Raw genomic sequence first — 27,425 nt, 5'->3', positions numbered from 1 at the left:
CAGAAGATGGCCTAGTCGGCCATCATTGGGAAGAGAGGCCCCTTGGTCTTGCAAACTTTATATGCCTCCGTATGGGGGAACGCCAGGGCCAAGAAGTGGGAGTGGGTGGGTAGGGGAGTGGAGGGGGGGAGGGGGACTTTTGGGATAGCATTTGCAAAGTAAATGAAGAAAATACCTAATAAAATTTTTTTTTGCAAACTGAAAAAAAAAAGTTCCCTTACAAAGCAAGTCTAGTGGGCTGGAGAGATGGTTCAGAGGTTTAGAGCACTGGCTCAGAGCTTTAGAGCACTGGTTTCAGAGGTCCTGGGTTCAATTGCCAAAACCCACAGGGAAGCTCACAGCTGTCTATAGTGGGATCTGATGCCCTCTTGTGGTGTCCTCAAGTAAGGTACTTTCCTATTGATCTGAGACATTACCTCAGGTGTATGAGGTAGCGTAGTAACTGTGCCGTGTGCTGGATGTTCTCTTGGTTAATACTTCTCTTCATCTCCTGTTTAACAGGAACTGAGAACGTCCTCTGTCTCAGGAATGTCTGGTGATTGGCTGGCATGCCTCGTAGGTCATACACGACTACAAACATCTTCACCACAGTCTTATTGGGATTGAATAAGGTCTGAAGAAACAACACAAGGGTTATTCTTCAAAAGAGTGATTTGTATATATGGTGCAGAATACCTTCCCAGTAATTAAACAGGCTCTTTAGTAACTTAATTCTGCTCAATAGATTCCATTCAGAAGCTAACATTAACAGCTAAAAAGTAATATTCAATACTTTCAGAGATTCAACCTCATTTCTTATATGACAATAAGAAAAAAAAATCTTGTAATAAACTAAGATTTTTCATCACACATTTCATATTAATAGCAAATAGCATACATTTTTCTCATTGTTCCGATTTTCAGAAATTGTTCTGCTCGTTTAAGCATAGTACACTCTTCATGATGTCTTTTGCATTAGGATATGCTAGTTCTGTTATTTCAAACATTAGCTTCACTGGTGATATCAACCGCAAATTCTCAAGGTAGAATTTTAATTTCTCTTACATTTTAACAGATTGTGATTTTTAAAATAAAAAATATAAGCTCAGCAAAACTAGAATTTTAGAGAAACTGTTTTAAACTACTTACTGTAAAATTGCTATAAATGTTCAAGGGGGGACTTTATTGAAAAAGTTTCAGGATCAGGAAATAAATAAATAAATAAAGCTCACTCTCACTCATTAGACCCACAGTCTGTAACAACACTAAGCTTTTACACTCGGAATCACTCACAAACGATCAGGCTTTACAAATCACCGCTATCATTACAGATCGGAATATGTATTCTCAGAGAAGACTGGAGTAAGTCAATTGTTACTTGGCTATAAATAACTGAAAAAAAATGTAATTTTTAAAAAAAAATACACATTTTTAAATTAAAAACCCAAGCTGCTGAACTGACTTTAACCAAATTACCAACACATCAATCGGTAACTTGGTGCCAGGCTTTGAGAAGCTCGTCCCAGGGACCGGACATCACTCACTGAATCAAAATGAGAAATACACCAGCATTATGATCCAAGTTTACAACCTAGCACGTGCTAAGATCAAGGCTGATACAGTCAAGAAGTACAAAGCAGACCCAGGACGTCAGACCACGTGAAGAATAAAAGCGTGCTTAAAACGGGCCACTCAGAGGTGGACTTCTCTTTCTAGGCCAGTGGCTTATTACTAGGGCAGCTCATAGCTAGCACTCTAGTGGTCCACACACCTCATGGGTTCTACAGCCACGGGCTAGAGAATGGACAAGGATCGCTCCTTAGCTTTAAAAAAATGTCTGGGATAGAGAAATCACATTTTAATAGGCAGCCACTCTTCTGTGGTGCACACGCACACTGCTCACGACTGCTCACTCTTGTGAGATGCCAGATAAGCATGCAGGTGGGGCAGAGCTGAGTCAGACTTGATAAGGTGCAACCCAACTGACAGATGGGCTGACCCCTTGAGGTCACAGGGATCAGAAAGCCTTCCGGGCTGGACCAGAGGCTGAGTGCAAACAGCCAGCAACAGCCAGATCCTTCCAGTCTGCAAAATCTGAAGCCGACTGAGGACTGGCAGTGTTATCCTGGGTCATACAGGTCTGCCCTGGTAAGAAGAGGTTTCCTTAGGCCAAGCTAGATGACAACAGTTGAAGGCATACCACCTTCTCTGCCCCGACACCTCTCAGATTGCACTGAGTCAGCTTTAGAAATCATTCCATTAGTATTAACATCTTGTTTCCCAGGTTTTCCGACCAAAGCAATACAGTATTTTAGGGTCTCCTTTGAAACAGATCAATCTCAATATCGCTTAATATTTAATAGAAGGTATTGGTCAGGACCTAAATATATTGAAAATAGCTCAGTTTAAATCATTTAAATGGTTCATATTATTTGTCTAAGGCATTCATGTCTATTAGCTTATTAATCTTTTCTTTTAATGGAGGCCCCCAAAATGCTCATTCCTGGGGCAGAGCATGGCAACTCCAAACCAAGCTGCAGCCCACTGTTACTTACCAAGGTTGTTGCAGCAGCAGTAGCAGGAGAAAGGGCTAAGTTCTATATGTGTGAGAGAATGATTATTGCAATTGTAGGCTATAAAACACATACCACTTGTATCGTTCCTGAAGGAGGTACTCGATAACCCCTTTTACCAAGGGACTCTAAAGTAATCACACCCTTGAAACAAAAGAAGACAAATTGAGTGCATACATATATAACAGGCGAAAGTAAGAACACATGTTTATCGTACAATTCAGTAACCTATTTCTAAGGAAAAACATTCAGATTGCATTAAGAGCTACATTCTGCGAGTATGAAGCGGTGGGACTCCCCCTTCTAAAGAAACCATTCGCTGCTGCTCTTCCTGGACATGTTGCAACAAGCAGCATACAGCGTTACAGCATTACGGCCACTCTGCTTGGAATTGCCCACTGAGACACAGCAAGGGTCAGGTTTCCTAGCCATAAGGAAATCAATAAAGCAGGGCTATAGATTAGTTCTGTTATCTAATGAGGGAGGGGGCATGAAGAAGCAAAGAAATGATTGATCATGGAGTATGGAAAAGTATGTCTAATTTGGGGCCCCAAATGAAGGAATTCTTCAGTTAGTGAGTCAACTTACACATCTGAATTTCTGATGAAAGACAGAAGAAAAGAATTAAGACAGCAACTAAGTGGGGTTGGAAATCTGGGTTCCAGCCTGATGAATTTCTAGCAGAAGAGATGTTCAAAGCAAGTATGAAAAATGAAGGTTTACCACCAAGCTGCCTGCTCTGCACAAAGCAGCCATACAACTGTTTTCCAGGAGGGAATGCTGCTACAGAAGCAGCTGTGCCGGAATCTGGATCTTTTTAAGGTGCTATTTGAGTATTTTTTTTATTTTATATTTTTCCATTTTTTTTTCCACACAAAGTCTTATGTATTCAGGCCGGATACAAACTTACTATGTTGCCAACGGTGGCCTTGAACGTCTATTGCTTGAAGCTTCTGCTTCTCAAGTGCTGGGATTACACAGCGAGTGTCATCATACCCAAATTATTTCTATTTCCTTTAGTTCTTTGTCTACACAGAGCCTTGCTATGCAGCCAAGACTGGGCTGGAACTCATGAAAATCCCCCTGCCTTAGCCTCTCAAATGTTGGGATCACAGCTGTGATGGACCACACCCAGGGGTATTGCCTTTTAGCTGTTTACTTGGTAAGGAATCTTAGACTTAGAATTGGCTCTAAACAAGAGCAACACTAGCTTGAAGGTCTAAGAGCTGAGCTCTGGGGAGAGGTCAAAGGTGAACTGTAGTCATCTCACTAGCTAAACCTAAAACAGACGCTGAAGGTCCTCCACTTAGTCTAGTACTCAGAGGGGTAGACACAGCATCACACACACACACACACACACACACACACACACACACACACACACACGATTCTGTTAGATCAGTCTGCCTGGCCACTCTCCAGATCTAGCAAATAGATCCTGCCTTTCAACCACAGGACTTCCCTGATGATATCATTTGTACAGCAAAGTTTAAGAAAACCTCAAGTACAAGCAGCAGTTTTTCTGCAAAGTCCAAACAATGGGGAAGAAAGAATAAATGTGAAAAAAATAAGTCAGTTGGATGTGCAAAAAGCTTCCCAATAACCAGGGTGAGGGAGTGGCCACAGGTGGTGCTTTCGGATGCTGTCCATGTCTACTTTCTTGAGGGATTCTTTCCTCCCAGTAGTTACAGCAGTTAAGTAGAGTAAGTGTGGACTCATGACTCCATTATCACATATCGAAAACAGGAGTCTCAAGGTAAGTGTAACATAGGACTGCTGCACTAGGTGACATGGGACCTGGGCTGGGAGGTAAAAAGCAATGGACCAAGGTGGCGAGAGAGCCCTGCTTTAACACACGATCCTAACTTCACACACAGAGCATGAACGTTAGCCTTACACCTTGGCAATGCAGCAATAATTCCTCACAGTGTGCTCAGAGTATTCACTGAGGCATACGCACACCACTTTTCAAGTAGAAGAAGTGTGCACAGGTACATGAAAAACACACTCCTTTCTGAATCCAGAAAGAACAAGCAGAGCATATCAAAGTGATAGCTATTTTATAATCGCACTGGTAGGGCCAGGAGTTATTGTCTTTCCCCCCCAACCTCCTTCCCATACAAAGAAGAGAGAGCCAGGACGATGACAACTATGACTGTGACTGTTTCTTTCTCTAACGTACAATTCTGATAGCTTTTAGATCATAATGATAACAGTGATTAAGTTCACAGTGACTGCAGATTTTTGAAAGGTCTTTTAAGTTTAGGGCAGCACTCCAGTATAATCACTTTTTTCTTCCTTTAAACTGTGTGTGTGTTTGTGTGGGTATTTGAATCTGAGTATAAGTGCCCTTGGAGGCTAAGAGAGGGCACTGGATCCCCTGGAACTAGAATCATAGAGTGTTGTGAGCTGCCCAGTGTGGGTGCTGGGCACAGGTGGCACAGGGCACTTGAGTCCTCTGGAAGAGTAGCAAATACTCTTTGAGCCCTCTCTTCAGCTTCCAAACAACAATTTCTAAATAATCTAAGACCAGTTGTAGCACTGGAAAGCTGGGATTTGATTAATATTACTCAATTCACTTCATGGGCCAGCATATCCATATCCGTACCTAAGAAAACTTCGTTTAATGTAATGAAACATGTCCTCTGGCATATTTGTAATAGTAAGGTAAAGGTGAACTAAATTTGGCAGAATCCTAACACCAAAAAATCCCCAAATTATTAGATGATAAAGAATGTGAATGTCTGGGTACAGTGACACTCCAGTAATCCCAGCACTTGATATGTAGAGGCAGACAGGTTGTGAGGTCAGTCAGACTGGCTGACATGGACCCCATGTCAAAAAATACAACTAACAACAACAAAAACTAGTATGGAATAGTAGATGGAAAACTAAAACCAGCAGGCCTCGATTTGACTAATTACAAACAGCAGGAAACCACTCCTAGCCAGTCATGAGCCCATAACAGGCCTAGCCTGACCTCACCACCATGACAGCTGTTTTCTCTGAGACACAGTTCCTGTGTAGCTGAGTGCTGTGGTGTGGTTCTTGGAGAACATTCTTACTGCTGACTCCAAAATGAAGAATTAATTTTTCAAGAATTGTTCGATACAAAATCCCACCACAAAGAATTTTCTGTCCTAAAATGTATTAGGTACCACAAAGGTGCATTACCTCTGATGGTCTACGATGTGCTTGATCTAACAAAACAATCAGTCCCAGCTAACAAAATATGGTCAGTCCCTTTGAAAGCAGACTAAACCAACAAAATATAGAACAAATTTTAGGAAAGATTTGCGGTGTGAGGTTTGGAGTGAGCCACTAGCAAAGAGAACCCATTCCTACCAAATAAACAGACATAGGGGAAAATATGATAGTGGGAAGATCATTGTAATGGAAAAGGCAGGTGGCATTGACTGTTGTTTTTGGTTTTTGAGATAGGATTATCCTCTGTGGACAAGGTGCTTCCAGAACTTACTACATAGCCCAGGCTAGCCTCAACCCCACTAAGGCAGGCCTCCTTAGAAGGAGAACCTAACAATTCAGTAGGCTGAGTTATCCCCTTCCAGTATCCTTTCAGAGTTCCCAGGAGAACCTAACAATTTAGTAGGCTGAGTTAACCCTTTCCTTTCAAAGTTCCCATTAGACTAGGCTTGTCTACCAAAGGTATGAAACACTACCCAGGCCCTGAACCAAAATTTCACCTTAAAACTGGAGTTAACCTAAACTAGCCCCCTTGACAAACCAGGACACCATTGAGGTGGCCATATTTAGCTCCCTAGAAAGTACAGCTTCTAGTCCTGTCAGGTATGCAGAAATCCCTTTTCACAGCTTTTATTCTTAACAAAAGACATTGTCACTAATGTTCTTAGAATGCCTGAAGGCAGGAGAAAGGAAGCCATTGGGCAGGTGCTAAGTCAGGGATGCAGGTCTAGGCCTGTATGCATCTCTGCTTCTCACAGTGAGACTAACTGTGACTCTGCACTTTACAGCATCACTACAAACCTCTCCTTTGTATTTTGAAGGAGTGTTTACACATACTCCAGTGTGCAGAGGCACTTCTGCAGGCTGAGGCTTGTATCACCCAGACTCCCCTGCAGTAGAAAATGGGAACCTCAAATTTACAAGACCTCAGGCTCAAGACTGTCTTCTCACTCACAGAAGCTCTCCTGCTCTCCACTGAGAGAGAGACACTGGTGTGATCAGAAATAGCTCACACTCTCTAGAACCTCAGGATCAAAAAGCGGGGGAGGGAGGTGTGGTGGAGGGGCTTCAGGTTGCCCCAAGTCCCCACTGACATAAGAACCACGCGAGGAGGCAGCCATTTGGTATTGAGTATACAGTAAGCACTGGGGAATTTGTGTGAACTTAGCAAGATAGACTGATTATGTCAGTCACTAGTCAGTTATGTAAAAATGGGTAAAATTTCAGCAACCTTTTCAAGTGCAAAGCAGGTCACCTGTAGTCTGAGCCAGCTGAGAAAAAGGTCTTGGAGCAGCATTTTGGCTTACTGGTCTGTATTCAGTTTTTAAAACTTTCTCTTAGGAACAGCTTCACACTTTCAAGGGCAAAACAGAAGCAGAGATGTGAAATACTAAGCTGGCTGATTCTTGCAGAAAAGACAAAAGTACTTGCCATGTAAGGCGAGGGAGCATTATCATCCGAAACACTGTAGAACGACACTTCCACTGGCAGAGTCAAGTGCGTTGGGCAGAAAGTCCCACTGGCTCCCACCTCAGCCGTAAAGCCATCGACTATGCCGAGGGGGTCTAAACGATAGTTCAGAACCGATTCCTGGAAGACAAGACGACAACATGTGCTTTGAAAAGGTAGAAAATGTAGCACGTTAATTTCACTTCCTACTTAGGGAACTACTTGACTATGTTTTCCAGGTCCTGTGGTAGCATGTGTCTGTAAACCACTGTCCAACAGGGCTGAGGCAGGAGTGTACTGAGTAGCCAGCCACTTGGAAGTCTGAGTGACACAGAAATGCTGGTTATTACAGGAGACGTGTTTCTTACCTGACCTGAACTCACCTCTGCCTTCAACCAGCTTCTACTAGATCCTACCCAACACCTCCTCTCACCCACTCAGATACCACTGGATCCTCTTGGAACATTGCCGTTTGTTAGATCTAATCGCTTGCTATGCTATTTATCTTTGTGAGTGGAAAATACGCTCTCTGCTGGGCACAGGGACTCGAACCTCATCAGCACTTGGGTATCAGAGGCAAAAGGACTGCTGTGATTTCAAGGCTAGCCTGGACTATGTAGTCATTTCCAAGCTGGCCTAGGTTATATAATAGGACATATTTGAAAAGAAAAGCTCCACCAGAGAAGATATCTGCCCCTGAGAAAGCCCACTGGAAGGTGCTAGGTCTCGACAGAGGCCACATATAGAAGTCCTGTTAGAAAGTTAAGCCAAACATTTGTCATCTTGGAAAATGACTACTTCTGTTTTTAAAAGATGCTGTTGTATAATATATGGAATTTTATTTAGTTTAGCTGAAAAAAAAGGTGAAGAAACCCTGTCCATCCACGTGGTGCTCACTCCTGAGCACCCTGTCTCTAAGTGGTGGCTCTTCAGGTGTTTTCAAGACCCCCAGAAGCTTATGTGGTGTGACCTACGGGGACACCATGGTGTGGGAGGAGTGGCCCTTCGGTCAAGTGATCATTTGAGAAGGAGCAAGATAGGTAATTTCAAGGCTTTGAAAAAAGACGGTCAATTCATTTATTTCCTTCTCACAAAGAATATTAAAGACATAATGATTTCGTAGCCCTAGTGCCCTAGTTTAAGGCACATTGACTTCTACAATAGTTTCAAAACAACATTACCTCAAAATTTCCTAGGAGACTAAGACTTGTGATTGGTGGAGCACTTGAACTCAAAAAAGGTTTTTCATGAACATCTGGGTCCTCGTCAATGTTCAGGCATGGCCGAGAGCTATTGGGAAAATAGAAGCAAAGAAAAATAGAACATGTTAGCTGCAATGTTTTCTTATTTACATCTATAAAATGAATTAGAAGAAGCTGAACAATTTCATTCAAACTACTAAAATTGTTATTAAATTTTAAAATACAAAATTTTTAGCTGGGAGGTGATGGCACACACCTTTAATTCGAGGACTTGGAAGGCAGAGGCAGGCGGATCTCTGTGAGTTTGAGGCCAGCCTGGTCTACAAAGTGATTTACAAGACAGCTAGGGCTACACAGAGAAACCTTATCTTAAAAACCAAAAGAATGAAAAAGTTAAAAAAATATGTAAAATTTGTAGTTGAAATTTCAGATTAAATATTTTATTAGCAATATTCAGTAATGAATATTTATAACACATCACATAGTAGAAGTTACCGAAAATATACAATACTCTGAATTCTACATCATTTTCAGCTGAAAACAAGAATTCAAAGGCAAAATTATGCGATTGTAATTACAGAGCTGTCTAGAGATGCAGCCCAGTGATAGAATGCTAGCCTAAAACACAGGCTGGATCACTGACAAGGAAAATAGAGCTTTTCTAAAGGAGGGAAGGAAGGAGGGATGTAGGAGAAAGGGAGGGATTGGGGGATTGAGGGAGGCAGGCAGGCAGGCAATGCAGGCTGGAAGACAGAAGGCTCAGCAGTGAACTGATGGGCCTGGCCCCTGAACCGCTGTGAGGAGCACACAGCCAAGCTCACTGTCTCGCTCTTTATGTGTATGTGCAGCAGCAGCATGAAAACGGGACTTTTTTCTTTAATTAAAATTCTTTAATTTTTATAATATTCATATGCAGGGGTGTTTTGTCTGCATGTCTGTCTGTATGCCGAGTGTCCATGGAGGCCAGAAGGTGTCAGGGTCCCTGGAACTGGAGTTACAGATGGTTCTGAATCACCTTGTGGGTGCCGGGAGTTGAACTGTGGTCTCTACAAGGGCAGCCGCTGCTCTTAACCACCGAGCCATCTCTCCAGCCCCGAAATAATATTTCCTATGACACTTTGACTTAGAGTCGGCACGTCTGCTGCACAGTTCTCCTTCACACCTATGCGTTTGAGGCAATTACCTTTTGGAGGACAGGCTTCTCAGATGCAGCAGTGACGTGTCTAGATCAAAGCAGCCTGACTGTGTTTTTCTTTGAGGAACCTAAAGGCAAAGTAATTACTTACTTTTTTTTAAGGATTACTTTTAAAATTAATAAAACTCTTAGAAAATCCAGGCTAAACATGTTGTTTTAAATGACAGCTATTTCTTTGTTTGTATGTGTATAGGTGCATGTAGGCTAGAGCACACACGCAGAGGTCAGAGGACAGTGACAAGAGTCAGTTCTCTCTTCCCGTCATGTGGCTCGGCAGCCAGGCTTTACCTGCTGAGGCTTCTTACTGATTCAAAGCATAGCCTTAAAGTAATAAAAATTCTCTCACAATAGTTTGCTTCAAATAATGATGCTTGTCACATATTTTTCTTTCATTCTCATTTTATTACTATAGAAAAAGAACTCAGGAGATTCCTAAAAGTACTTTAACTAGGTTCTAAGTAAAACTAGGTTTTCCCCGAAACTAAAGCATACATGATTTTTCTGTACAAGGACTCTTACTTTGTGTGTGTGTGTGTGTGTGTACAAGTGCAACTATGTGTTTATACATATGTGCATATATGTGTGAAGGTCAGAGATCAATGTAGGTACCTTCTTCAGTCAGACTTTTTTATATGAGTACACTGCTGCTGTCTTCAGACACACCAGAAGAGGGCATTGGATCCCATTACAGATGGTTGTGAGCCACCATGTGGTTGCTGGGAATTGAACTCAGGACCTCTGGAAGAGCACTCAGTGGTCTTAACCGCTGAGCCATCTCTCCAGTCCTTCAGTCAGTCTTTACCCTACTTTTTGAGTCAGGCTCTTTCATTGAACCTGGGGCTCATGGATTCAGTGAGTGCCAGAGATCCTTCTGTCTCTGCCTCCCCACCACTGGCTATAGTCATGTGCTGCTGGGCTCAGCTTCTGTGGAGGCACTGGGATCTGAACTCAACTTTACCTACTGAACCACCTCCTATCCTTATTTGTAAGTTCTATCTACCTGTGCACTTTGGGGGATGTGTACCTGTAATGTTTAGAGCTTAAACTAAAGGGACAAAAAATAAGAGTGTTGGCATCCTACCCACTGTAACATCCCAAGAATGCAATCTTCACAGAGAATGGGTTTGTAAAACAGTGCTCTGAATTTTCAATCACCAGCATATACTAGGTTATATTTCTCACAAGATACATATCTCAAAATACACTGAAAATGAAAGCTCTAAGTGCAAATTAAAGGTAAAGACAGATACAACAGGAGAGTTAGATCTGTTTGGGGAAGCATGTTTGTAAAGCATGAATAATTAGTGTAAAATACAACTGAGGCACTGGTCTGAGAAGAAACGGCTGAGATCATCATGGCTAGAAGTGACAGCAACCCTGGAAGCTACAGAGGTCATGAGATGAGAGAGCAGAAAGGTCAGGACTGGATGGGATGGACCTCTCTGGGAGACCCTGCATCAAAGTTAAAGCTGCCTCCCCATGCCCACAGAGTGGGGAAAGGTATGTTCAAGTGGTAGGGTGCTTTCCTAGCATGCACTCATTTAAATGGGTTCAATCTTTAATACCACAGAAAAAGTCTCTGACTCAACTGTGTCTCAGAAGCTGACCATATAAAATAAAGCAGCCAAAACAATGGTGAGCTCATATGTGTACAATCCAGCATAACTCACACTTCAGAAAAGCCCTCTGTCTTCCTTCATTTCACTCTTGATGCTCGGCCTGGTCTGTGCTTGGAGCTTCTGCTGCACATGGTGAGCGTGATACCTGTGTTCTCTGGCTCCTCCAGGGTTACCATTCCCTCTCCTTCCTGTCTGTCACACTTAAGTGCTTTCTAAATATCTGCCTGTGTATTTACTAAACTTCCACTCAGCTGATTCCATTCTACTATTTTTCCATATGGAGTGCATGTACGTTCATGCATCTGTGTGTGTGCATATGTGTACATGCATGTATGTATGTACATGCATCTTTGTGGGTGCGCACACTTCAAGGAGAATAATTCCATATCCAGATGTTTCCCTTCAAACACAACCCACCCCCCCCCCGGCTTTCTGGAGACAGGGTCTCTCTTTATAGCCAAACAGCCACTGGTTTGCAGTCATCTAGCCCTCTCAAGTGGATCATTCTGTCTCTGAGCAACATTCCAAGCCCTCCAAGAGGAGTTTCTAATCACTGCACTCAAAACTATGCTCTTATTTATACTAGTTTCTAAATAACATTGTTGCTGGTACCAATATTTATTGAGATAAGAGAAAAAAAATCTATTTGTATGAAATTCCATCAGCATCAAGGCATTTTTAAAAATCTTTTTTTCTTTTATACTTAGTAACATAATATTTAGCAAAAGAACTTCAGGAAGAATTTATTTTTTAAAAATAATTATTTATTTTATGTATATGAGTATACTATAACTTTCTTCAGACACGCTGGGCATCAGATCTCATTGCAGATGGTTGTGAGCCACCATGTGGTTGCTGGGAATTGTGCTCAGGACCTCTGGAAGAGCAGTCAGTGCTCTTAACCACTAAGCCATCTCTCCAGCTCCAGGAAGAATTTCAATACCAGTAAAATACATTTCATTTTCTTTCAATGTATAGTCTTTCCCCGTATTATTATATAGCTGTTAAATGTACTATCAAAACCCATGAAGTTTTCTAACTGAAAATTTATTTCACGGGCATCGAAATATTTCTGTCACTGTTGGCTGAAGTGCTTGAGAGCATGCCAGCGGCCTGCCTGCAGGTGCTGGGCGTGAGGGAACTGAGGGAACTTACTGGACTTGAGAGGAGAGGCAGCCCCGTCTGAGGATGAAAGGCTCTGGTTGATGTCCCATCCAAGGAATGAAAATTATGTTTCCTCCAGACACTTGAATGTTTCAGTGTAGTCCTCTGTGAGGAAAAGTACTAGATTTTAGTGGGAATATTTAAATAATGGCAAATTTGTAGCTACACTGCTAATGCACTCTGAGATATACACCCCTGATGGTGAAGCTAAAAAGCCCTTTCTATCTTACATGTCTAAACATACACCTACACACATGCAGACACATCAACACAGACCCATATAGCACTTGTTTCTGATATCATGTCTCAAAAATTTTGAAGTGTGCCCAATACAACTCTTTTATCAACATGTTCACTCACAATCTAGCATCTAATATTTTAACTTGTAGGAAAAACCAGCTAGAAATCAGAGTTAAGACTATAAAGTATATAACTGTGCCAAGAGCCATTTTTAGAAGATGTAGTTTAGGATGACAAATTTGGAAATATAGAACGGGGCTGGGGAGAGGGCTCAGCAGTTAAGAGCACTTCCTGCTTTTCCTGAGAACTCAGGTTTGGTTCCTAGCACCCACATGGTGACTTACAACCTTATGTAACTTCAGTTCCAGATGGACCCAAAGCCCTCCTCTGGCTACTGTGAATACCAGATATTCATGTGATGTTCACATATACACGTGGGCAAACTACCCATCCATATAAACACAATTAAAAAACTTTTCTAAAAAGTGGTATGAATCAAGTGACGTGGTCACAGCACTGTTTTTACTGTGAGTCACAAAACAGGAGGAGGGGGAAGAGTGGCACATATACATATATATTATATATGTGTAATATATATATATATATATATATATATATATATATATATACACACACACATACATACACACATACATACATGCTTGTAATCCTAGTGGCTTCCAAGGCTAAGCCAGGAAGACTTGAGCCCAGGGCTCGAGGTTGGCCTGGGCAACCACTGAGACCCTCTTTCAAGAAGCAGGGGGGAATACTTACAAATTGGACAAATTTATATCTAAAGATCAGAAATTTACAAAAAATATGAAAACTAAAAATAAATAAATAACCTAAGTTGATCGCAGTTCACATTTATCAGCTTTTTTTTTTTTAAAGATTTATTTATTTATTATATGTAAGTACACTGTACACTGTAGCTGTCTTCAGACACTCCAGAAGAGGGAGTCAGATCTCATTACGGATGGTTGTGAGCCACCATGTGGTTGCTGGGACTTGAACTCCAGACCTTCGGAAGAGCAGTCGGGTGCTCTTACCCACTGAGCCATCTCACCAGCCCATTTATCAGCTTTGTGACCCAGGATGAGTTATCTTGTCCTTCTGACCTTTGGGGTTAAATAAAAAAAAAAAAATGCTTCTGGCCCTGGGGCAAGAGAGAGAGAGAGAGAGAGAGAGAGAGAGAGAGAGAGAGAGAAAGTCCAACCCTCTGAGCCTCTGTTTCCCCCATGTGTCCTACCTGTTCCTTGGTAAAGTGCCAAGTTCTATAAGCATTTGACATAACTGAGAGGACCCAGGAAAGAATGCAGAAATCAATACACACACACACACACAACATTCATCCCTGCGTCCCCAGGCCAAATACAAAGGCTAGGTGCTTCTGAATGGCAGGAAAAGGTCACATAGCTTTTAGGCTGCTGCTGAAAGGTTTAAATGACAGACCTCACAGAGCCTTGACAGTTTTGCTGCTGTAATCAAAACTTTTAAAGAAGGGACCCCACACTGGATTTTAAACCATGTGACCCATGATCCATTTCTTCTCTTACCTTGTGTTGACTTTCAAGAGGGTGGGTTATTGGCAAGAACAGTGATAGTTCTGTAGAAATCTTATCACACCACACTGGGTACTCTACAGATAACAGGTACCCTTGGGCCTTCATAATCACATTTCCAGTGAATCCAATTCTAATGCCTAAGAATCACATTTGAACTATCACGTTACCTACCAATATGTCTGCGCTGTGCAGTCTTTCGCCTGCAGACAAACAGTGCTTTACGCTTTGAGGTTTTCCAGCACCTGAGTCCCTTTTTTCCTCCTGTTCAGTTTTGAGTGGGTCTGATACAGTGCTTCTGGGACCCTCAACCTCTTCACTGAGGTAATTTTCTGTGCCAACCCGAACGCATTGCTCACACGCCTTGGATCTTGTGGAGTCTTTACTTGAACAATTCGTTTTGTTCTTGTTCAAATAGTCAGGCATTTCCAGCAGAGTCACTTTTAGTTTTGAGTCAATACCTTTTGAATCATCACACTGGAGATGACGGAGAGATCCTGGACTACGCTCGTCGTTGATTTTCTCCGTACACGTATTTGTGCAAATCTGTTTGTCAATACTGTTGCAATGCAAACACTGTTTCTCAGTTTCATGGCTCATTTCTTGCTCCTTAAGGTGTAATTTACAGGATGTACTTTCCAATCTGCTAATCAAACCCAAGCTGCTTTCATTGCAGAGAGCTGTGTTAGAGGAAGTTAGTAAGCCAGCAGCCTTGTTCAGCAACTCCTGCCTGGCTGTGGGGCTGATGCTATCAGGATGGTTCTGATGCTGAGTTCTTACTTCAGGTTTCAAAGGCTTTTCTTGAGGGCTGAATTTGACAGATCGCAAGCATTTACTAGGTTTGAGGCTTTCCCCATCACCTCTGTCTCCCAATAAGGACACTTCTGTATGAGACGCAGAGACAGAGACATTCTCTCTGCCCTTCTTCAACAAGGTTTTGTCATCAAATGAACTCCTGAACACTTTAGAAGGAATGGAATTGGAGTCGTGCTTGCTGAATGCAGGCCGGGGAATGTGAGCTGCGGGGTCTATGTGTTCCAGGTGCTGTGCAATCCTGGCTATGACGTCCTGCCGCTCCTGGAGTAAAGAGCCAATCAGCGGGTTTGCCTCCCCAGCAGGCTGGTGAGGGTACAGACTGTGAGAAGTGCAGGTTTCTCCTGGCCTGGTTTCTGACTTCTCTCTGACTTTCCCCTCCCTGCTGTCTCCTGGGGAGCCAAACTCTGGACTCCCAAAAGAGACAGAGAATGCTTCTTTATATCTTCTCACACATCCACTTTCCTGTGAAACTGGGTGAAGCTTTGGGCTAAGTGAAGTGGACTCCTGGGTGTTAAAGGGGAGTTCAGACATTCTAGAGGAGCTGGGGTCACAGTGAATCAAGTGCTGAGCAATCCTGGCAATGACTTCTTGTCGATCCTGAATCAAGGAGTCCATTAAAGGGTTAGGTTCCCCTACTGGCTGCCGAGAGCTCTGACAGCTGGAGACACTGGAATCGACCACAGGCAGTGATTTGAACGTTCTCACTGATGCCCCCTGTGACCTCACTTCTCCCCCGGTGCCACTGAAGCCCAGGACACTGGCTTGAGGTGCCCCATGGTCAGACTTGCTACCTGTGCCTGGGCAGAGCCTGACATTTCTAATGGCTGCAGTGTACTCGGGAGGCATGCCACTTCTGACGTGCAGGGCACTCACGGGTGCCATGGTCCATGTGTGCTGGCTGCATAGGCTCTGTGAGCTGCTGGGACAACGGTACTCCACCTCACCAGGGCCATGGTGCTGACAGGCTCTAAGCTCCTGTTCGTGAATTCTCTTCTCATACAGACCAATGTTAGTATGAATACTACAGGTCAAAACCGGATAATGAGCTTGTCTGGGTAAGGACTGAACGCTGACTTTCAAGGCCACATTGTGAGAGACATTGGGGACTGGAAACACATGCTCAGTTGGAGTCTGGGAAAAACTCCACTGCAGGTCAACATCCGCAGCACTGATTCTAGAGACAGAGAACACAGATCAGTCATAAGCTGCCCCCGTCACCCCGAAGCACTTTAAGGCTACAAAGCAGTTTTATCTCTGCATTAAGTACCACCAAGGTCCACTTTCAGCCACTCTATCTTGTATGTCACCGCTAAAAGCAGCACACATGGCACAGATGGTTGAATTTGGATGAGGGGACTTTAAAATAACAGAAAAAAGTCTTTAAGACCAAATTTTATAGCCAGATGGTAGTGGAGTACACCATTGATCCTAGCCCTTGGGAGGCAGAGACAGGCAGATCCCTAAGTTCGAAGCCAGCCTGATCTACAGAGCAAGTTCCAGGACAGCCAGGGCTACACAGAGAAACTTGGCCCCGAAAACAAAAACAAACAAAATGATAGAGTTTCATTCTGTAGCCCTAGATGTTTTGGAATTTACTATGCAGCACAAGTTGGTTTCAAACTTGCAGTGATCCTCCTCCTGCGAGATTACAGGAAGGAGCTACAGAAAACACCAAAGGCTCAAAAATATTATGAATTATTCATATTTGCCAAAATAGAAAACCAAAAGTACCAGGCAGCAGTGGCGAATGCTTTTAATCCCAGTACTCAGGAGGCAGAGGCAGGCAGATCTTTGTGAGTTTGAGGCCATCCTGGTGTACAGAGTTAGTTCCAGGACAGGCAGGGATACACAGTGAAACCCTGCCTCAAAAAACCAAAACCAGGGCTGGCGAGATGGCTCAGCGGGTAAGAGCACTGACTGTTCTTCCGAAGGTCCTGAGTTCAAATCCCAGCACAACCACCCATAATGAGATCTGACACCCTCTTCTGGAGCGTCTGAAGACAGCTACAGTGTACTTATTTATAATAATAAATAAATCTTTGGGCCAGATTGAGCAGGGACTGAGCAGGGTTGACTGGAGTGAGTGGGGCCAACCGTAGTGAGCAGAAGTCCTAAATTCAATTCCCAACAACCACATGAAGACTCACAGCAACCTGTACAGCTACAGTGTGCTCACATATATAAAATAAATACATAAATCTTAAAAAAACAAAACAAAACAAAAAAACCAAGACCAAACCAAACCAAAGAAAACCACACACACACACACGCACGCACGCACCCACGCACACACACACACAAAGGAAGAAGAAAAAGGATAAAAAAATAAGGCCACATGACAACCAAAACAACCAAATAAACAAAAAACAAAGAAAAAACAGGGCTTTGTGTTTACTATTAAATAAGCTGATTCTGCTTATTGAGCAGGACAGTCTAGAGACTATTTCACCTGCATAAAGAAACAATTAGTTGCTTGGCAGCCTGCATATTTCTTTATTCACACATACAAACACACACATGCATACAAGAAGTCACGCAAACATGTGCTTCTCTTCCTTGTTTGCTCCCTTCCTTTTTTCCTTCCCTCCCACCCTCCCTCCCTCCCTCCCTCCCTCCCTCCCTCCTTTCCTTCCTAAGACAAGCGTTTGCTATCTTGCCCAGGTTCAAACCCACTGTCCCAGCAATCCTACCCCACGTCTGGAATAGTTGGCGCTGTGAGCACACAGCATTAAGTCCAGCAATGTTTATATGTTTGAGATAGAAAACTCCAGAGCTCAGGGGACCTCAGTTCCCACTGTACGGTGACATTACGTCCAGCTCAGCTTCCTAAGGTAAAGCTGAGTGTTCTTTAAACAGCTTTGTCCACCAAATGTAACCCCCAAGCCATCTTAACAAGATACAGCTCAACAAGACTATCCATATAATATATTTCCCAAATAATATACTCTCCTAACTTGTTTTGAGAAGAACTTCATCAGCGTATACTGGTTTTCATTTATAAATGAAGGAAAAATGCTTTTGACAGGCTAAACATCACTCAGTAGACTGACTATAAACTGACCCTTTCCCCCTGGACAGACATACATACCTGTAAAGAATGTTTCGTGGAATAGCACCGTGAGAAACACTCAACCAAGCACTTAACTGAGAAAAAAACACAAATGATCTGACAGCCAGCAGAAGTGCCTTCTCTTCGATGAAGCGGTCACCATTCCTAAGGGAGGAAACACGGCTGAGACTGAGAGACTGCTTTTGGAAGAGGAAAGAGGGGACAGGTGTCTCTCGGGATGTGTACTCTAAGAGCACCTACGTGAATTTCCTAATGTCATTTGGTGTCATAATTACATAGTGAACCAATGTACTAAGTATCTCAATTTTACCACATAAAAAAGGGGAATTCAGCTGGGTGTGGTGGCGCATGCCTTTAATCCCAGCACTTGGGAGGCAGAGGCAGGCAGATTTCTGAGTTTGAGGACAGCCTGATCTACAGAGTGAGTCCCAGGACAGCTAAGGCTACACAGAGAAACCCTGCCTCGAAAAAACAAAGAGAGAGAGAGAGAGAGAGAGAGAGAGAGAGAGAGAGAGAGAGAGAGAGAGAGAAAGAAGGGGGGGTGTTCAGAGACATGATGCAGTGGCAGGGTAAGGTAACAAAGACATACATGCAGGAGGTCATGGAAAATTGGAGACCAAGCTGAACAACTCACTGTCGGGGAACTGGCTCCAAGATCCACCTCTCCAGTAACAGTGCGTCTTGCTTAATGGCGGGATCATTCAGATCTGTCCCCTCTGTGCTAGGCCCCTCATCACTGTAGCAGCAATCTGGCAGGAGCATCACCTCCACCATGATTGGAAGATTATTTTTCCACAACAGTGTGACCTCAGATCTGGTTCGTCTGGCTTGGCGACACTGGGAGAAAAGGGAGATAAACAAATGAATATTCTCAATAACTGCCTTAATTTTGTATTTAAAGTTCAAAACCATAATTGTAGATATCTGCACAAGAAACACAGCACACGCAGTAGCACTTTTTCAGGCTTGGCTGTCTCTTCTATTCCCAGCACCCACATCGTGGCTCACAACCATCTGTAAACCTAGTTTCAGGGGATCCACTGCTCTCTTCTGGCTTCCATGGGTACTTGGCATCGGGTGGAACAAACACATACATGCAGGCAAAACACTCGTATATATTAAATAAATGTAAAAACAATAGAGAGCTCAGCAGTAGAGGACTTGTGGCGTGGTAAATCGCTGGGCAGTGGTGGCACATGCCTTTAATCCCAGTACCTCAGAAGCAGAGGCAGGTAGATCTCTGTGAGTTCAAGGTCAGCCTGGTCTACAAGGAGAGTTCCAGGACAGCCAGAGCTACACATAGAAACTTTGTCTCAAAAAAAAAACAACAAAAAAAAAACAAGCATACACCTTTAATCCTAGCACTTAGGAGGCAGAGGCAGGCAGATTTCTGAGTTCCAGGCCAGCCTGGTCTACAGAGTGAGTTCCAGGATAGCCAGGGCTACACAGAGAAACCCTGTCTCGAAAAAAATAAAAAACAAAAAACAAAAAAACCCCAAAAACAAGCAACAGGAGTGGAGTGATGGCTCAGCAGTTATGAACACTGTCTGCTCTTCCAGAGGTCCTGAGTTCAATTCCCAACAACCACATGATGGCTCACAACCATCTGTACTGGGGTCCAATGCCCTCTTGTGTGTGTGTCTGAATGATAGTGACAGTGTGCTCACATATATGAAATAAATAAATCTTTTAAAAAATTACCACAACAAAAGAAATTAATAACTGGAAGAAATATACATACAAACACACATATACATATGAGAAAATATATTACTTTTAGAAAGTATATCATGTGCTACTTATTAAAATGTTTTAACAATTTTCTTTTAAAATATTAATAAAAATTATTCTCATTGAAAAATACAAGAGAAATAGTGTGGGTCATTTAATAAGAACATACAATGGAAGGGCTGAGGTAAGACTCCATAGCTTAAGAATTTCATAAATTCATTGCCTAAGAATTTCATAAATTCATAAATTGGATGGATCTGGAGGATATCATCCTGAGTGAGGTAACCCAATCACAAAAGAACTCACTTGATATGCACTCGCTGATAAGTGGATATTAGCCCAGAAACTTAGAATACCCAAGATACAATTTGCAAAACACAAGAAAATCAAGAAGAAGGAAGACCAACTCGTGGATACTTCATTCCTCTTTAGAATAGGGAACAAAATATCCAGGGAAGGAGTTACAGAGACAAAGTTTGGAGCTGAGACGAAAGGATGGACCATCCAGAGATTGTACCATCCGGAGATCCATCCCATAATCATCCTCCAAACACAGACACTAGTTGCATATGCCAGCAAGATTTCGCTGAAAGGACCCTGATATAGCTGTCTCGTATGAGGTTCTGCCAGTGCCTGGCAAATACAGAAGTGGATGCTCATAGTCATCTATTGGATGGAACACAGGGCCCCCAATGGAGGATCTAGAGAAAGTACCCAAGGAGCTGAAGGAGTCTGCAACCCTATAGTTGGAACAACAATATAAACTAACCAGTACCCCCGGAGCTTGTGTCTCTAGCTGTATTTGTAGCAGAAGATGGCCTAATTGGTCATCGTTGGGAAGAGAGGCCCCTTGGTCTTGCAAACTTTATATGCCCCAGTATATAGGGGAATGCCAGGGCCAAGAAGTGGGAGTGGGTGGGTAGGGGAGCAGGGTGTGGGGAGGGTATAGGGGACTTTCAGGATAACATTTGAAATGTAAATGAAGAAAATATCTAATAAAAAATTGGCAAAAAAGAAAGCGTCCATAGCTAAAGGAAAGGGGATGGCAGCACAGAACACTACTGTGGAGTGGGAGGCAGGAGGGCTTCCAACACCTCCTCAGCTTAGGGAATCACCGGGAGCACTTCCAAGCCACACTCAAATATAAACATCACCATGACAGAACAGCCACCATGACAGAACAGCAGGGATGAAGACATCAGAGCACAAACAGCAATGGAGCCCAGTCCTCACCTGGGCCAGCTTGTCGCTGCATTCATGTCTGGCCGTTCCTGGGAAGCGAGACTGCGCTGGAGGGCAGTGGAAACTCTCTGCACGGCCTTTCACAGAGCACTCTGGGGTTCGTCCTTCAGTTATCAGCAAGGCCAAAGAGACCAAGAACTCCTCTGCGTCATATTCAAAATACTCATCCAAGGCATCTGGCATAAAAAAGGAAAATTCTTCATTGTATTAAGAATTCCACCACTTGAATTAGTCACATTTTTTTTTATAGTGTTGCTGTTTATCTATCATTATGGGACTGAACCCAGGGCCACATACACACTAGGTCAGCGTTTTACCATGCCAAAAAGTGTTCTACAACTGAGCTATATCCATAGCACATTAATTTTTAATGAATTACTTGTTTGGAGATAGGGTTTCAATACAACCCAGGCTGGCCTTGAGTTCACTGAGTGGTAGAGGTTGGTCTTGAACCCCTAACCTCCCTGTCTCCCACTCTTAGGCTCTGAGATTACAGCACCATTCCTATCTACTCTGTCACTGAGATAAACCTCTAACCCTAAAGTACTCAACAGGACTCCATGACAGCTGGGGCAACACTCGCAGCACTCAGAAGGCTAAGACAAGGATTGTTCTAAGTTTGAGGCCAGCCTAGGCTACACAGTGAGTTCCAGGCAACTTTTGGTTATATAACACCCTGTCTCAAAAAAGCAAAAACTAAAAAAACAAAAACCCAAACCATCACTGCCAATGACAAAGCCTTTCTCAGACTGAGGGTGTAGCCGAGACCTAAAACCCCAGCACTGAGGAGGTGGAGGCAGGAAGATGACAGCTAACACTTCAGATGGTGTTCTACTGGCATGAGTATCACTAGTTCTAAGTACATGGTCCAGATAAGCCCAGTCCTCAGGGCACTGATGGATGAGGACTCCTGCCTGCATCTCACAGGCAATCGAAGCAAGGGGAGGGAGCTGGCACATGCTCACCCCAGACAATCCGCAATTTGGATATACAATTTGGTTCCAGAAACCAGGCCCTTAAACCACTGTAATAATGCTGTTGTTCACCATGACCATAAAGATCTCCTATTACATACTTTTGTTTCTTAAATTAAAATGAAAATAATATATATCTAACACACACTTTTATTCATTTGGTATTTTTGTGATACAGAATTATTTCTGGAAATAGAACTATAAATTATAATAATGAGCTGACTGGAAAAGAGAGGGTCTCAAATCTCCTTTGGGAATTAAATTAGATCATAAATCGAGGGGTATTTACAGATAGGCCGAGAGAGACACGACTATCCATCATTGTTCCTACCTTTACATTTTTTGTTGCATTTTACTACTTTATTTGTGCATGTGCATGTGTGTGGGCACCTATGGAGCAGGTGTGTATGCCACAGTGCAAATAGAGGGTCAGAGGACAAAATGGTTTGTTCCCTACATGAGGATTGATCTCAGGCCATCGGGCTTGCTGGAAAGCACCTTCAATAGCTGAGCCATTTTGTTGGCCCCTTACTTTCTATCTTTTTAAAAAACATGTTTTAACTTAATCTAGTAGACCACTTTCCTTCTCAAACGTAGGCCTCTATTTTTACTTAACTGTAACTATAGCTTGATCTATTTAATCAATCCTATACTGTTGGATGTATAGGATGATCCAGTTGCTTTCTAAATAGATAAAAAGAATTTTTATAAATATGTTTGAAAACTAATATGCTTGAATACTCAGCTTAGTGAACTCACTATGGCTGGAATAAACTCACAAATGAACAATTTTGATTCATATTAACAAACAGGCCTCTCTGAAGATAAAACAATATTATCTTAAATAAGATACTTTTTAGCAATCTCCTAGGTTTTTCCCTGGCCTCTTTTCCACTTTACTCTGAGGTTTGAGTGGCCTGGAATCTTTCTACTACCTTGGCAGGCTACAGAAATAAGTCAAACAGCATGTGTAGCAGCCCAGCCAGACTTGGGAAGGACACTCCTCCTCCATCCCTCTACACAGAGCTGTGTGCTGCCCAACTGCACCGGGTTTTTCCATGGTGCAAAGGCAGCCATGTGTGTGCATGGCAGGTTCTGGTGCAGTCAGAGGCTCTGCTCACTCTGCGTCCTCAGGAAGCCTGTGATCTCTCCTAGGGGGCTTTCCCTGAGCTACTTCTAACTTAACTTTTTCCTTTCCTTTTTTCCCTTCCCTTTTCCCTCCCTCCCTTCCTTCCTTCCTTCCTTCCTTCCTTCCTTCCTTCCTTCCTTCCTTCCTTTCTTCCTTCCTTCCTTCCATTTGTTAGGTTTTTTGTTGTTGTTTTAAGAATTTTTTTCTTTCTTTTTTTCTTTTCTCTTTAAAGACAAGTTCTCACTTAGTCTGGGCTGGCTTTAAACTCACTATATATAGTCAAGGCTGTACTTAACCTTCTGGTCTTCCCGCCTCTACCTCCCAAATGCTGGGCCAGCTGGCCATGACCCAGCTCCACTGCTTCTGAAGAGCAGAGATGCATAGACTCTCAGGGCTGAAAGAATCCTGAGAAAGTCAAACTCAACCTCCAAATAAGCTCTCAGACACTACCCTGGGAACTGTCACAGCCAGTCCTCGCACATCTAGTGGCGAGGTAACCTATTTCATCTGTGGCTCTTCCCAAGTGTCTAGAGCTTTCACTATGCCTAAGCTGCTTGCTTTTCTAGTTGAAGTGGGCTCCAGTCCAGAGCCTCGAGAGCACAGCTCTCCAAAGCCCCAGCCCAGCCCCAGCTCCCAGCCAGACTGTAAACAGTACACAGAGGCTGAGACAGTACACAGAGGCTGAGGGACGCTGCTCCATCTCCCAACCTAGTAGAGATCTGTTTTACTGAAGACCCACTCCACTACAATCCTCAGGGTACAAAGGTTTGGTTATATCTCTCCTTCGGTGGTTGGCTTCCTAATGAATGCACTTCTAGACCCTCAAGCCCGATGCTCAGGCCAGAGCTGCCACAGAGCCATCTGCTTTTGCTGGATGGACAATGTGGCATGAACTCTGCTTTGGATGCTGACTGAGTCCCAGGTCAACTCAGCTTCTGCAGCTCCCCAAATAGTCCCTCCATCCCAGACAAAGTCCTGTGTAGAAAGCTCGTGTCCTTCCATTCTCTCTCCAGTGCAGCAGGCAACTTTCTCCTCTCCCTTTCATAGACCCACAGGTTTGTGAAGAATGCCCCGTCTATCTGTGGAAGGCCTCTTTCTGACCTGCTCTCGACACTGACCTCTTACTGACTTCCTTCTCTTCCCAGTGCTTGCATAAGCCACTGATGCAGTGAACAGCTGTTGCCAGACACTGGCACGCAACCCAGAGTCATGCCTTCCACATCCACATGGACCCGTTACCATTTCTTATGGACAACCTTCTCCAAAATTGGGGCACTGACTAGGAGAAAGGAAAGGCTAAAGAAACCAATCAGCACTACAGATGAACTAAGCCAGCCCAACTATCTTGACAGCCCTGAAGCACGCGGAACCATCTGTTTCCTCACAGTGAGTATCTTAACCATGCATCCCTGAACCCACCAAAATGTGAACAAAGAAACACAACCGCCCACACTTGCTCTCTAGCCTCCATCTCTACAACATGCACACACACGAACATACATGCCCACTCTATCTCATGCACACTGCACACATACACATAGTATTTTTAAAAAAAATTATATAAACCTAAAAAAATTATATCAACACATGATTATGAGAAACAGCCACAATAAACATCATGGATTGACTTCATTTTTGTTTTTGTTTTTAAGATTTGTTTGTTTTTGGTTTGAGACACAGTTTCTCTGTGCAACCTAGGCTGTCCTGGAATTCACTCTGTACACCAGGCTGTCCTTGAACTCACAGAGATCCACCTGCCTCTGCCTTCCAAGTGCTGGGATTAAAGGCATGTGCCACCAGTGGCCAGCTTAAAGATTTAATTTTTAAAGTTAAGTACATATGTGTGAACTGTGTGGGGATGTACAGGTAAGCGCTGGTGCCTACAGAAGCCAGAAATGAAAGCTGGGTGCACTGAAGTTGGAGTTGTGACTGACCCAGCATGGGTCCTGGGAATTGAACTCTGATCCTCTGTTCTAAATTACGGAGCCATCTCCCTAGCCCCATTACACAACTCGTTTATTTCAGCTTCCCCCTTATTAATCTCTATCTCTGTATGTATGTGAGTGCTCACATGTGTGTGAGGATGCACGTGAGGATGGAGGTTGGTGCTGGGCATCTTCCCCAACTGCTCTCTACTTCTTGAGGCAGGCTCTCTGGCTGAACCTGGAACACACTGAGGGAGTGTAATTCACCTGAGAGATCTGCTGTCTCCACCTCTTGAGTTGGAGCTGCAGGTGGCTGTCAGGCCTGCCAGGCTTTCATGTGGGTGTTGGTGGTCTGAACTCTGGGCCACATTGGTGGCCAAGTATGTAACTCTCAGAGCCAGCTCCTCAACCCCCTTTCCACTTAATAAAACTGACTTCAGACTGCAGTCACAACAGTTATTTGTAAAAAAAGAAAATTTTTAGAATATTTCCATATACATAAGGGGCACAGAATAACTATTTATTAAATTTAAAATGATACCATTGGACACTATTTCCCTCCTTTGTGGATGAGAAGAAGAAATTTCAAAGTCATTTGCCCACGCTTACATACATTATCATCAACTCTGACTTATTTTTATTTCAGAAAAAAGATTCAAAGGCAATCAACTCAACTTATGGTGTGGGTTCTAGAAAGCTCTCTGGACAGCTAGAGAGTTCTCTTGTTTCTTGTCTTTTCTTTCTTTCTTTCTTTCTTTCTTTCTTTTTTTTTTTTTTTTTTTGTAAGAAATAAGGTATTATTTAAGAAACCTGCAGCTTGTTATGGGTTCTGCTGGTTGCATTATTTTTATTCAATTTCACTTGGTTTTGTTGTGTGTGTGTTGCTGTGTGCGCCACACCACATATGTAAAGATCTGAGGGCATTTCCTGGAGTCAAGTCTCCCCTTCTACTGTCCTTTTGTGGGTTCTGGGGATCAAACTCACCTGGCAGTGAATTTACCTGCTAAGACATCTCACTGGTCTTGGCTTCAGATAAATGATACTTTAAAGGCTAATTGTATGCACAAAGGGTTAAATACGATGCCTAAATTAGAATTAATTTTGAACCTGGATTATTACAATGTGAGAGTTGGTAGAATCCCAAGGCACAAAGATGTAAGCTCCAGGACTGGGCAAGCTGAGATGATACGTTCCTCAGTGCTGTGCGTCAGATGCAGGGTTCCAATCACGCTACTGAGGTGGTCAAATACTGAGTCTCACCCCCAGCCAATGTAATCAAAATTCTTACCTCTGAAACTTCTGAAGAAAAAAAAAAGTCTTTGTCCTTTGATTTTTGGCATGCCTTGCTATGGCAGAAACTTAGGTTTATTTTTAGTTAACAGTCAGCTATTAAATAATAAACCCAGCACAGTTGATAGACGCTTACCTTAAAACACTATAGCTGTACTAATTCAGAGAGTCAGGATGATTTCCTCAGTGGCCTTTCTGCCAAGGAACTAGAGAGTGAATTAAACTACTCTTTTCATGAGTGTTTGCTTTCTGATGTATCTGTCTGCCTGAAGAAATGTCATGAGGCATGTTCCTTAAGAAATGAAGCTGGGGGGTTGTAGAGCAGGCTCAGTACTTAAGAGCACTGGCTGCTCTTTCAGAGCACCCAAGTTCAAATCCCAGCACTGACATAGTGGCTCACAACAATCTGTAACTGTAATTACAGGAGTCTGATGGACTCTGAGGACACAGAATGTAGGTTGTGCACAGACAGACATGCAGACAAAACACCCACACACAAAATAAAAATAGAAATGAAGCTAGAGTATACTCAACAAAACTGAAAGCCAAAGAGAAGTAAAATTCATGTAAAGAACTTTTAAAACAATGTTTCTTCCCTTTTTTGCTGGGGTGTGGGTGGGTGGATGAACAAGATCTTACTTTGTACTCTAGCTTGGCTTGAACTTGCTTGCTATATAACCTAGTCTGGCATCCAACTCCAAGAAATCCTCCTGTTTCAGTCACAAAATTGTCCTTTAATTAATCCCGGCTTTGTGACTATAATTAAAAGATTCACTGGAGAATGCAGTTTTACACAAAAGGGTAGTAAGAGCCAAAGAGTCCAATTTTAGGCAAGTTCAGACATGTTACTTCGTTTCTTTGTTTCTAATGGAGGAATGATAACTGTTAGGAGAGAAAGACCTTATATGTCCTTGGGGGGAAGTAGGACTTTCCCACAGGCCTTGTTTTCTCTCCAGGGGACATGCTGAAGGGAAACCTTCCCCTTCAGGAAACTCTGCTAGCTTCTGGGCAGTTTCCATCCAAAGCAGAGAAAGAGGGATATGGGTTACTCTCACACTACA

At 43.0% G+C, this 27,425-nt stretch overlaps 1 protein-coding gene across 3 annotated transcripts in view; it reads right to left on the bottom strand.

Annotated features, from left to right (window-relative positions):
• Fam214a (family with sequence similarity 214 member A) overlaps positions 1 to 27,425 on the bottom strand; it is a 77,342-nt gene that overhangs the window by 5,903 nt on the left and 44,014 nt on the right. For all 3 annotated transcript variants that reach the window (XM_021173437.2, XM_021173436.2, XM_029482023.1), the window contains 10 exons: positions 21,038 to 21,222; positions 18,708 to 18,910; positions 18,092 to 18,217; positions 14,362 to 16,177; positions 12,377 to 12,490; positions 9,591 to 9,670; positions 8,387 to 8,495; positions 7,188 to 7,346; positions 2,628 to 2,696; positions 417 to 613 (listed from right to left, as the gene is read on the bottom strand). In XM_021173437.2, the coding sequence (XP_021029096.1) occupies positions 417 to 613; positions 2,628 to 2,696; positions 7,188 to 7,346; positions 8,387 to 8,495; positions 9,591 to 9,670; positions 12,377 to 12,490; positions 14,362 to 16,177; positions 18,092 to 18,217; positions 18,708 to 18,910; positions 21,038 to 21,222 (3,058 nt within the window). The remainder of the gene's footprint in view (positions 1 to 416; positions 614 to 2,627; positions 2,697 to 7,187; positions 7,347 to 8,386; positions 8,496 to 9,590; positions 9,671 to 12,376; positions 12,491 to 14,361; positions 16,178 to 18,091; positions 18,218 to 18,707; positions 18,911 to 21,037; positions 21,223 to 27,425) is intronic.

Source organism: Mus caroli, chromosome 9 (genome assembly GCF_900094665.2).
Source record: "Mus caroli chromosome 9, CAROLI_EIJ_v1.1, whole genome shotgun sequence".
In the NCBI taxonomy this organism is placed as follows: domain Eukaryota; kingdom Metazoa; phylum Chordata; class Mammalia; order Rodentia; family Muridae; genus Mus; species Mus caroli.
Note: the sequence above shows the minus strand (reverse complement) of the source record. Positions and strands in the feature narration are given on the sequence as shown.